This window comes from Polyodon spathula, chromosome 9, assembly GCF_017654505.1.
Source record: "Polyodon spathula isolate WHYD16114869_AA chromosome 9, ASM1765450v1, whole genome shotgun sequence".
In the NCBI taxonomy this organism is placed as follows: Eukaryota; Metazoa; Chordata; class Actinopteri; order Acipenseriformes; family Polyodontidae; genus Polyodon; species Polyodon spathula.
Genome location: NC_054542.1, coordinates 18191721 through 18205269, shown reverse-complemented (window position 1 = coordinate 18205269; position 13549 = coordinate 18191721). Strand labels below are relative to the sequence as shown.

The 13549-nt window shown below is 37.5% G+C and overlaps 1 protein-coding gene across 1 annotated transcript in view; it reads left to right on the top strand.

Moving 5' to 3' along the window:
* The window catches only part of LOC121320460 (radixin), a 106653-nt gene that overhangs the window by 50924 nt on the left and 42180 nt on the right, over nucleotides 1–13549 (top strand). Inside the window, exons 3-4 of the mRNA XM_041258795.1 lie at nucleotides 3264–3347; nucleotides 10128–10223. Coding sequence (XP_041114729.1) covers nucleotides 3264–3347; nucleotides 10128–10223 — 180 coding nt within the window. The remainder of the gene's footprint in view (nucleotides 1–3263; nucleotides 3348–10127; nucleotides 10224–13549) is intronic.

Sequence of the window (13549 nt, the reverse complement as noted above, 5' to 3'; positions counted from 1 at the left end):
CACTGATAAATAAACACAATGCCATGAGATTTACAGTTTGCATTTTATTTTTACATTGGTAAAAGTATACAGATAGCCTAATCTCATATGTAATCATTTTATTTGTTTCATTATAGACATGTTGGCCAATCTTCAAGTTTCACAATCGATTTGATTGTGCAAGTCCAATCAATAACTAATATTGCTTCTGTTCAGTACTAGTTAAAAAGCTTAATTTTTATATTCCAAAGTAGCATTCAAATCTATAAAATATGTAAATATGGTAAATGGGAATAAAATGTATATTTAACAAAATTTTGCTAGCAAAGTTTGTCCTGAAATGCTTCTAAACCGTATACTTATTTTTTTTTTAGTACATGTTTTTTTTTGTAATCCGCTAATACCTTAATGAGTTGTTGTGTTTATTTGTTTATTTCTTAAATGTACCTTTTATTAGATTTATGCATTTAATGTCAGGTTAATTTATTAAGAAAGCAGTATGACTTATTTGCTGAATGCAAAATGCCACCTTCAGTTTGAATATGTTCACAGGGTGTGCAATTTTTTAAAAACAGTTTCCCTGTTTTTACTATTGTCAAAGGGACAAAATGCTAGAAAAATCTACTTGCCCCCTACCTGTCTGCACAAAACACACACAAAAGTAGAATATAACTTGTAGGATTTTGGTTTTATTTAACAGTGAACACAGTCAGCCAATTGTTGATTGACAGGGGCAGATCTAGCCTTGTAGCTTGACGGCTTCACTAAATTCTTCAAGATACACAAAAGTTTCCCTGTGACCTCACCTCAACACATGTACAACATACTTTAAGGAAATGTTCCTTTCAGTGCAGTCTGGAACACATTTGCTAGTAAATTTAAATAACATACTAAGAGTACAACTATAATAAGCAATATTTGGGAGTTATTCAAATATAAAAATTGCTTCTGCCTGTTTTTTCCACTCTTTCTCTATAAGATGAGTCCAACTCCTGATGTCCAGGTGTCTAGTTTGTTGCACCACAGATCTGAAATCATTGCCAACTGTTACTGGTGCTTTGTGGAATTCAGATTTCTCTTGCTGTTCTTTCAGTTTTATAACTGCTGAATCCCAGATTTTTATAGGATTTGTGTATAACTTGTCACATTTCTCAGATTTATACTGTTTTTTGCTATCAATGTACTTACTTTTACAGCAGGTTCCATCAAATTCTGCAAAGACAAAACAGTTATTTTTTTTTTTCTTCTGTTTATTTCTATTATATACTTTTGTTTTTTACAGATACAGATGTTTTCTCCTCATCTAACATCTTGACCCATAATGGCTAACTGGAACACGCAGCAGGGTTATCCTGGTCTCATACCCTTATTGTTTGTTGTGTTTGTTTTTTTCTGGGGGGGGGGGGGGGGGGGGGCAACATTATTTGTTTTTTTCTGGGGGGGGGGGGGGGGGGGGGCAACATGTTAAACCTTTTGGGGGGGGGGGTTACAGGTATTTCCCTAGTACTACTCTCATGTTAAATATTCTTAACAGAGATTTATTCGAAGCATTTATTAATCAACAATTGGCTATAAAATAATGAAGTCAATCTTTACGTTTTTAACTATTTGCGGTCCTTTATTTAGTGCTTGACATACGTCAGCGCAATTTATTTTAAAATCAGTACTGTATCTCCAGCCAAGCCCCACCCCTTGTTCACTGTATTTTTCATATACTTCTTTTATAGACGTGCATACTGATAAATCCTCTCCTGATCGCTTATCAGCAAACTCCTCAAATAATGCGATCCAAGTCATTGTTTTATTACTGTAACAACTCAAAAGGTTCTGCAAATATCTGTGATAGTCTTTGAGTGCTGGATGCAGAAGCAGCTATCTCCTTTGTTTATGTCCGTGTTATCTCTGTAGTACATGGGGCTATCAGATATGCCCCTTTTTTCTGCTTCATTCGTCTCCTATCGGTCTCACTTGGCCATTGAAAAGTTTTCTCAGCTTTTTCCGGAGAAAAAAACGACTAGAGACTTGTGCTTTACATTGTTTTGATGACGTCGGACTGGAAAGGGAAAATTGTAATGTCAGACCTGGTTCGACATAGGACCGGAAAGGGTTAACAGTTTCACAAAATCAATGGACAAGTGGTTTATTGTGTACAGGTGCAGGAGTGATGCAGTGCATAATCAACAGACAGAGAGGTTTATAATCCCGTTGGGAAAAATGTTTTTTTTTTGTTTTTTTTTTTAATCCAGGTCAGGTAACCAAATAATAATCCCTGGCATTACACAACAATGTGTAGTACACAGGGCAAATAACGGGGTTGCAGTCCCATATAATAAACATGCGTATCCTTCCCCACAATGCACTAACATGGTCACCAGTCCTGGGTGCATGTAGTAGTGCTCATGGTGGGTGATTAACATTTATATGTGACAATAATGCAGTGTTGTTCCAGGTTTTGTGCTGGCCCTTGGCGATAGCTCTGGAAAGTGTTAACCGTTTACCAATAACATTAATAATAATTAGTAACAAAAACAAACAAACGCTCATGATACGTTATCACAGGTCCTATTCGTAAACCAAAGCGAATGAACAGATTGCGTCTCTCCTTCCCCTTTTATGCCATCACACATGACCCCTTGGTAAACAAGTTCTGCCGCCCCTCCAATCCGGGACTGCCATGTCATTTCCCTTCCGGGTCGATGAGTTAATGGCCCGGAGTTCCACCCCTTTCTAGTTGGCTGACTTCCCTTGAATCCTGGGAAAGAACTGTCGGGCCAGCCCGTTCAAGGTACTCTGTTCTCGCTACTTAGCGCCGTCACAGCACAACATGACTTTTTCTAATCCGCTAATACCTTAGCAACAGGTGTGTTTTTTTTTTTTTTTTTTTTTACTTAACTAGATTGCTATATTTAAATGTCAGGTTCATGCATTATACAAAAGTAGTATCACTTAATTGCTAATTTACAAAAACATAAATAATACCTTCAATTTGAAAGTTTAGTCTGTGCATTATAAATATACCCTGAGCATCCCTAGCAACAGAATGAACATAAGAATAATAAATAAACACACACTGCTTGTCTGACAACAAAGCATAACGGCTTAATATTGTTGTCCCAGGCATTGGGCGACACGAATTGCACACCCCTGCAAACCATGTGACTTATGTTTGTCAGTCTTACAGCAATCTTCCTGTATTACTAATGGTAAAATTGTTATATATATTTTTGGAATATTCTTATTCTTTTTATTTACATGTGTTTTTTTTGTTTTTTTTCTTCCACTAGATCAATGTGCGGGTCACTACTATGGATGCAGAGCTGGAGTTTGCCATCCAGCCCAATACAACTGGCAAGCAGTTATTTGACCAGGTTAGCTATCATTTCTCTTCAAATACATTTTATGCAGTTATGTTTCTGCCTGTTCCTTTTAATTTTTCATGTGTCTGTGTCCATCGTTATTGCAAAAGGAATTGCATATACTGTGTCTCTAGGACTATGTTTTGTTATGATTACTTTGCATGTAAAATAGTGTATTTACCCATATGTAATTTATTGGGTCACCTTAATCCTGTCCAATATTACTGCACATGATGGCTTGTTGTAGGTTCTGTTTGGGATGTCTTGGAAACTACTGGATTTCTATCAAACTTCATTTTCATAAATATTGATTATGACAAACTACCTCTCTGTACTGACACCTAAAAATACAAGTGTATTGGTACATATTTAAACAAGATTAATCTCAGCTTCACAGTTCAGTGAGATGTTTATTATAGCTATGGGTCACAAAGTTAGCTGTGTAATTTGGGGCTTGGAATCTAAAGAACAGGACATCGTATTATCGGGCTCACTGGTTCACATTTTGATCGTCCCGAGTTGCCCCATTTTACATATCTGCAGTGAGGAACCTCATTCCAATTCATGCTGTCCAAAGGGAAGTTTTTTGTGTGTTGATTCCAGACGAGGTAGAAAAAATTAAAATATTCCATGTGTTCATCCCTCATGATTTAAAAGCAAACCCAATAATAAAATCCCTGATTTAACTTAATATGAATCTCCAACTGCTAGTCTACTCATTTGATATAAAACAGTCCTTCATATGTTCGTAGCTGAGAAGCTTTCTCAGCTGGCCTCGCAAGATATCTGGTATTGGCTCGGTGCTGAGAAAGGCTGGGGTGGTGTTAACTCTTATTGTCCGAAACGATAGTGTACCAAAAGATTTCACAGGAATTGAGAAATATGGGACTAAACCACAGCGCGAAACAGTGTTGTGAAAATAAATAAATAAATAAATAAATAAATAAAAACAGGATTCCAAAAAAAACTAAAGATCATAACAATAAAGCGGGTCACACCGCAAAAAAAATTAAGATTTATGATTTAATGGACTCAGTTCCTGGTCACAGACCCGCAATGACCGATATGGTCATTTAAAAAAAAATACCTTATATTATCAGTGTAAGTCTATAAAGAAAAATATCTTTAAATGTTGCATTTTAGATTTTTTTAATAGGCCTACTTTAAATCTATTTTTCTGAAGTATTTACTGACGTTTTTCAAATGCTATCTGTAATGTTTTAAAGTTATTATTATTAGTAGTAGTTAATCTAACTTTAATATGAAATTATTTGGTTTGTATTTGCATTCTGCAATATGTGAAAAACAAATACAAACAATATATTTTTAAAGAAATTTTCACAGCACTGTGTCGAATTTGTTCACAACACTGTTTTTGATTAAATGAGTAGTACACAACAAAATATGAAAGCTAAACCATTAATTTCAACAAATGGCAACTTTTTAATGAAAACAAAATGTAGCCTACTTCAGTAGGATCATTAGCCTGCTGTATATTAAACCAAAACAATAAAAAATAATGATCCGGTTTTTCTTTTTCAATTAATATAATTAATAAAACATACTAAGATAACAACTACCTAGCCTAAGTTTAATCGTTTTTGTAATCTACCAGCAGCTTCTGTTGCATACACATCACTGACAATAGTGCAGACTGTGGAAACCAAAGTTCCTGTTGGTGTGCTGGTTTTTTTTAAATCTGTGTCCTATGAATGCCTTTTAATTATTATTATTATTATTTTTTAAGCCATTTAAATGCAAACTCCATAACAAATCATGTATAAAGGCTTTTATATTTATTTTGTACTGCATTTGCCTTTAATTTTTCTGCACGTACTACTACTTTGTATATGATGTAGAATACGTGAATGTAAACATCTAAGAGTAGTATGTACAGTACTCTTTCAAATACATGTGTTATTTTGAATGTACAGTTCTTAGGGCGGTATTATTGTCATTGCTTGCACCCCGGCACCACTTTCTTTACAAATTAAGCGCTGCCGCTACAGTTTAGTCCCATATTTCTCAATTCCTGTGAAATCTTTTGGTAGACTTTATCGTTTCAGACAGTACGACCTTGTGATCCATTCTCAAAACAAGTCCACACCACTTCTCTGTGCGCCTGTGTCCACTGAATTTTACGTCACGTTCCACAGTGCTGCTTCTACTTTGAACAGTAGTGCTAACACACCCGAGCCGCACTGGGTGGGCTGAGCTTGGTTCCAGCTTGGCTTGGGTGTGCCAGTATGAAAAGGCTACTCCTTCAGTGAGTCATATTCACATTTCTCGCATCCGTGATGAGGACAGATTTGTCTAATCTTTGCGTTTTTAATAATAAGCAAATGGTCAACCAAATTGTACAATTTCGGGGGGGGGGGGCAAGCACACCCTTCACACTGAACAGCTGTAAGGTAATTGTGTTTTTTATATAAGCAGAGAATTAGAAAAATAAAATAAAAAAGTATGCTAGTGTAAAAGCCTCAAAGTAAAAACATGGTTGTGTAAGAAGACAATAATAAGTTTGTTTTTTTTTTAATTTTTTTTTTAATTGGTTGTATACCACTAAATGACTATGTGACTAAATGACTAAATATTTCAAGTTATTTACTCTTCTTTTTCAAGTTATTTAAAAAATGAACTACATGCTACAAATATGTTACATTGTATGAAACTAAGTGAGATTTTACCTAAAGTGCAGTTGTACGAGTTGCATTTCTATCGGTAATCTTCATCAGAAAGCAGTAAATTACAAGGTTGTTCCTGCAGTAAAAGCAGGAAAGCAGGGTGTAGTGTGGAGACGGATTGCGTTTTGCTTAGCGAGAGACATTTGTTTTATATTTGTGCTGGTAGCCTTTTGGTTTTATTTGATAAAATGCAACAAATTACTGCAGTTACTATGTATTATTTATTGTTATTATTTTCTATTTATCATTTTGTGATTTCTTACTTTTTATATTGCTGCACTTTTTTTTTGTTTGTTTGGTACTGTATATGCTTTTTCAAACATTGCCTCACTGGACATGGGTCCCAGAAAATGATCTGGCTGCTCGGGTGGGTAGTGAGTTGAGAAAGTTTGGGAACCCTTCAGTATAAGATACAGTAAACCAGTCAAAGTACCTATTTTCACTTGGTCAGTCATTACATTTTGAAAACCTAGGGCCTGCTTCTGATGTGAGTATGTTTATGTATGCTTTTTGAAAGAGCACGCTGTGTACGCTTTCTGTAATTGGAGATCATTTTGGACTACCCCTTTGGCATGCTACTTTTTAACGTTTCTTTTTCAGGGGCACCCAAAATACTGTCCTAAACCAAACGGCTTCTAGAGTAATGCATTTATGTTTGAGCCAACTAGTGTTCTGTATTGACACATTGTTACCTGCTAACTGGTGTTGCTCAGGACTTGCTACTTAAAGCAAGAGTTTATTCTTTGCTTCTGACTAGCGGTGCACCTGATTTGACTGTAATCAGTGTAATCAAGACACATCAGATGCATTGTGGTCAAAAAGATCTTCCTCAGACACTTTGCTAAGGCTGTAAGTACCATCGCTTGATTTAGAAGAAGCGTGTTTGCAGTAGAAAAATGCGTTAACCGGTGTATAACCGAATTACCATAATTGCGGTTTAGAATAAAAGCAACGGTATTAATACCTTAATGTACCTAAACCATGGTAAACCGAAAAACCGTTATACCGACCCATCCCTAGCTGTGGATACGTTGCTTGGAGGCATTGACCAGAGAACTAAGGGGGACTCCCATAGCGAATTTGAAGTCTCAGGGACACCCGGAACCAGAGATGTAGCACCCAGAATTGTCTATGGTAAACCGCATTATAAACATCTGAAAAATGTCTGCCATTTGGCAGTGGAGTGGCGTAGACATGATTGCTTTTGTTTCCTTACACCCTTGGGCCTCTAATGAGACCTCCCTCGAGTTTGTTGCACCACAGGTTTTTGAACTACGTTGCAAAATACGAGCCACTCATACTTTGAAAAACAGTCCAATTTTGTGGAGCTTAAACACATTCTAAAAAACACCTGCCATTTTTGTTTTCTTAGACCCTTGTGCATCTAAAGAGACCACCCACAGTGAAAAACTCCCAGAGTTCGCAGAGTTACAAGAGAGAGAAGTAACCAAAAAGTGATTTGTTTACATAGGCCTCAAGGCCTATTTGTAGTTATCCATAGAAAACAATGTATTTTATAACTCCTCGACCGGAGGGAGATTTGGAAACTCGGGGAATGTTTATACCATAACCGTGTGTCTAGATAAACTATCTAGAGGCTCAGGTTTGTGACTTGTTTGGTTGCCACACAGTAGCTGAACTAGGGCTGCCAACTGTCCAGTTCTAGCCCGGACAGTCCGGTTTTTTAAACTAGCTGTGTGGTTTTCTAACATACTGAAAACCGGGCATTGCCCGTTAACACTCGTCCCTAGTCCCTTTCATCTGTGGCACGAAAAAACACATTTCAGGCATATCTCTGGAAGCATAGCACCAAGACACTCTGTTCAAAATGATTTGTGATCAGAGTAGCAGCATGAGTGTCCAAATTTAATCCTTTAAAAAAAGTATTATTGGGTGTATGTCACTTTAAAAGACATGCTTTATAAAGGGTGTCTATAATACCAATGTACAACTTTATCAAAAACATCTTTGGGAAAACACCCACTAGGGGATGCTGTTACAGGATAGAGAAAACCTCAGGCCTGACTGTTTCGGCCTGTCTCAGTGACGTCAGCGACACTTACGCAAATTTATTTTACGGAAACGATAATATCTTAAATACTACAAAAGAAGCAATATGTAAGAGAAGTTTAATAATAATTGTATCTGGATTGAGTATAACAGGTTTCTATAATTATCTAGCCACAAAAAAATTAATTCAGTTGTACAGGGTGCAGCCTGTTTCAATGCGAACACCATTCAGTGCGTTAATGATCACCTACTGACCCCATGTGTGGCTGTTGGGGGACCACATAGACTATTCAAATGCGTCTGTGTCTTGATTATGTCTATTAAATGCACTCATTACATTCAGTTCGGGTGTGCTGCTGACCAGATGTGGCTGGGAACAGTGATTTCCAAAACTTGCATTTGTGTACTCTCTTCTCCTGAAATACCATGGTTGGCTGATGCAAAATTGTGCTGGTTTTATGAGGGCTGTTGGTAATTAAAGTTGTGTTGCATTAATTAGCAGTGTAGATTGCATTAAATAACAGCTTTTGACATATATGTAAGTGAATCACTTGTTGATAATACAAAAAAGTACACACTGTACTTGTGTGATAGTGTACTGTCTACAAGTCAAACACCCTCTTCATAACTAAAAACTCATTTTGGTCATTCGAGCAGTTAATAGAAAGTTAATCAAAAGTTAATCCACGTCAGTCTGAAGAGCCTCAGAGGAGCCTGTGAAATAGTGAAGCTGTAAATCAGTGTGCCACTGACCCAATGCAGTGAAACATGATCGGCAACCTCATCCTGCTGAGTAGACTTATTGAAAGATGAGGCTTTTTAATGTATGTGGTTAAACGAACAAGAGTGGACTGTATTCTTAATATTTTATGTATGTTTTTATTTTAATATTGTTTGCACAGGGTATAGACATGTGTGCTGACTGTGACAGTAAAACCCTTTTAACATTTCATCATAAAACAGGAGAGAAGTCTGAGGAGAGGGAATTTCTATGAAGCAGAATTAATCTTCAAATAGTTATCTAAATGTCATTAAATTCGTATTATTAACTCAGTAGAGCATCTTAAAGATAATTCTTACAAAAAAAAGGTTTAAATATTGGCACAGATGATCTTTCTTTGATATGGACGAGTAGTTGTTGTGTTACAATTTGAGAAAAATGGTAGGCGAAAAGTGTCTCTTAATGTAATTCATTACTGTGTGAGCAGTATCAAACCATGTTTCCTTCTGCAGTCTATCCTAAAAACGAGGGCTTCCGCGTGGCACATCCAGTAAAAGCGCTCCGCATCGAGTGCAGGATGCATCCTATAGCTTGGAGATAGCAGGTTCAAATCCAGGCATTGCCAACCATGACCAGGGGTTCAGAGGAAGTGGTGCACAATTGGCCGAGCGCCGCCCAGGTAGGGAGGGCTCAGGTCGGTAGGGCAATCCACGCTTCACTGTGCACCAGCAACCCCTGTGGCCGATAGGGCGCTTGCGGGTCTGCAGTGGAGCCATTCAGTTCTGTGTTGTCCTCCAGCACTATAGGTCTTTGGGTCCGCAGTGCGAAAAATGACGGATTGGTGTTCGGAGAACACATGTTTCAGCCTTGGTAGGAGTGTGATCACACCAAATTTAAAAGACAGCAGAAACAGCATGGTGAGAAACCATGGTGATGCATATGCTCACGTATGCTCACGCATGCAGTTTCTTTAAGGGACTTCTTCCATATTCCTTTATATGGGCATGGCAAGTAACTATTGGTACAGCCATAGACATCTACAGTATTTGCAGAGACAGTAGACTGATTGGTACAACTATTGGTACAGCCATAGACATCTACAGTATTTGCAGAGACAGTAGATTCATTGGGAAATTGAACATCACATTCCGATCCATCTAATTGATCTGGAGTTCAAAAACAAGTGTTATTTGTATTTAGGAATACACTTTTACTATACAGCAATTTTGAAATTTCTTCCACCTTCTCATTTTGATAGTTTTTGTAATCAAAGTTTGTGCTCTACAGGTAAATGGTTACATTATTTTTTATCCAAAGTGATATCAATATTCAGTAAATTAAAATTGCCGAAATTTAATTGGTATCCTCTATCAACAGGTGGTAAAGACAGTTGGACTTCGTGAAGTCTGGTTCTTTGGGCTACAGTATGTGGACAGCAAAGGTTACACAACATGGTTGAAACTGAACAAAAAGGTACGTTTTTCCCCTTGGCAATCCAGAGAGATGGTCTCCAGATCCCCCAAAAAATGGCAAAAAAAATTAAAATAGAATGGAAGCAAGCCTAATTAGTTTCAAAGAACAAAACCAATAATAATAATAAAAAACAAAACATAACTTATGTATGTTACAGAAATGCACAGGTTCTAATTAACTCTCTTACATAGATATTAAGGATTTTTATTTATGTTTTTTTTCCAACATGATTTACGTAAGTGTACTGGTAAATTAAACCCTGTACATGAATGTATTTACACTTGTACATTCTCTGAATTAAGCCTACGTATTATAGCCTACATATTACTGGTTCAAGTTGGTTACATTTTTCATTTGGAAGCTTACTTGTATGATGTCATGTCAACTGTAGACACAAATCTAACATACGTCTTTAGTGTTAAAATACATTTTAATGGTTTTGCTATACATATTCCAGCGCAGTGCCAAAAATAAATTATTTGATAAAGATAGCGGGTTTGCAAAAATCATTAATCTAGGTTTATTTTGGTTAGAATAAAAAGAACGTGGTATTTGAAGCCGGCAAAGCAATGTGCAGAATGTGTAGGGAACAGGTTACAGCTCGAGGACGAAATACATTTAACCTCCACACACACTGGCGACAGTCGTGTTTTCTGACTCCATCACCAGTTGTCTGATACATTGGTCATGTTGTCAACGATACAATTTATTTTATTATCCGTCACAGCCCATGTTATGTTAATTATTTTTTTCTCGCTTGCGCAAATCAGTCTTCATTGTGCAGTTACACAGTGCTTCCATCAGTTCCACCCAATGAAAATGCAACAAAAACAAAGCAAACAAGACCAACTACATCACAGTATCTAAAACTGGTTAACACTAGAACCGCCGAGATTTTGGACTACATACAACCACTGCACCCGCAAAATGTGCGGCTCCAATTTAAAACGGCTTGGATAGGAAAATGAAAAACAAACAATACAACTTAATATTTGTGTTGCCACAGACTGCCTCTTCACAACAGGTGCAGACATCAAAACTTTACTGCATTTAGCAATACTGGCTTTCGTGTCTTTTATCGAAATGTTTCTGCCGTAGCTCCAGGACTAGCTGCAGAATGAAGTCCCTCCGAGTGATTGGGTTGCCGGTGTACTCCATGTACAAAACCAAAGCATTGATGGCTGGCAGGTCCAAAACATTATAAAAAACAACCACAGGCCACCTGCGAGTACCACCTTTGACAGAATACAGCCGTGCCATTTGATCCAGTATATCCACACTGTACTTCGTTGCGTTGTAAAATGCAACAGTCTCTAGCTTTTGTTTAACATCAGTCCCGATGGTCACTGATTTGTGCAAAGAGCTTAGAATAAGCATTTTTGTTTTGTCTTTTTTACACCTGTACACACTCAGAGTGGCACAGTTGTTCTGCCTGAGGAGTGTATTGGAGTGCATGGGGGCTCGCACGGCTTGAGCTGTTGGTGGGGAAAAAAATGTCAGCAAACGCAGAGGATGTGGTGATATTTCAGGATGAGTTCATTAAAATGATCGAGAGTGAACATTACTGTCGTGAGCAAGTTTACAATGCAGACAAATCTGGACTGTATTGGAACACGTTACCTTCCAAAACCCTTGCTTCCCGAAAGGAATCGATTTAAGATGCAAAAGGAAGACTGACAATTCTAGCCTGTGGTAATGTGAGTGGAACTCATAAACTCATGCTTATTGTTGTTACCCCTCCTGTGCTTTTAAAAACCTAAATCTCAATGCGCTTCCTGTGAAGTATGCCTGGATGGACGCTACAATTTTTTAAACTTTTTCATTTTTTTTTTTTTTTTTTTATTTTTTGGACAATGCACCTGCACACTCAGATTCATCCACTTTGAAAAATGACGAATGGTACAATTAAATGTATGTTTGTTCCGCCTAACATAACTTCATTAATCCAGCCTGTGGACCAAGGCATCCCGGAAACATGCAAGCACCTTTATTGAAAGGAGCTGCTGCGAAAACTTTTGTTTGGCGATAAAGCAGATGAACCTGAAATAGTGGTGCAGTTCTTGAAAACTTGAACTATAAAAGATGCTGTTTATATGCTTGGTGACGCATGGGATGGGGATAAATGTGAAAACCTGCAGCGAAGCTAGTGTGAACTTTGGCCTCTTGAGGACGTTGAGGGGCTGAGTGAGAACGCTGAAAATGCGGGCACTGAATTGCTAAGCACTTGTATGCCATACCTGGATATGCTGAACTTGACAAATAGGATGTTGGTCAATGATTACAAATGGATTTGTCTGACGTTGGCTTTCATCTTCTGGATGATAATGAAATTATTACAACTGTCACCTCTGAACAGGAAGGTGACGTGGACAGTGATATGGACTCTGAAACGGAAAATGACAATGTCCCGATTCATTCAGAGATTGAGGTTATGTTCTCAAAATGCATGGTATTTTTGGTGCAACAAGAAGAGATTGTCTCGACTCAGCTGTTGCTTTTAAAAAGAATATGTGACCTTGCAGCCTCAAAAAGCTTCAGAAAACTATAACAAAGTAAAATCTAAGATTATTTTACAGACAATTAAATTTCAGTACTGGAATACAGTGTGTGTGTGGAGGGGGTACTGTACTGTAAAATACATTAGTCCACTTGAAGTTTAACGGCAAACCTAAGAGTTCTTTGGATGAGCTCGTCTGACAGTTCTTTCCCAGGCCCAGGAAGTCTGCCAGTCTAGAAGGCGGCGAGACTCAGTTACAACAATGCATTAACCCGTTGACCCGGAAGGGAAACTACGTTGCAGCCGCAGATTGGAAAGGCAGTTGTACTCATTTACCAAGGGGTCATGTGTGACAGCGTAAAAAGGGGATGGCATAAAAAGGGGAATCGTAATCTGTTCCTTCGTTTTGAGTGTTATCAAGTGACCTGGAAGGACTTGTATTGTTGTGGATAATCGCGAGTGTCTGTTTTGTTCTGTCTATTTGTTATGTGTTATCACTAGACAGATAACATGTTTTGAAGCTGTTGCCAGAACTGCGCTTGTATCACAAATAACTGTATTTGCACCACTAGCACTAATTTACGCACTAACCAACTTGTGTATGTGTTTTGTGTATAATAAAAACAGGACTACTATTTGCAGGGCAAACCAAGGATTATAAATTTAAGTAGTACACACTGCTGTATTACTTACCTCCATTATTGTTTACTGATTGTTTTGCCATCAGGCACTGGATATAAAAATAAATAAAACAAAAAATAAATAAAACAAACCTTTTCACCTGGATTACAATTGTCTGTCAGTTCTATAATTACCTGCACCTGCAGAC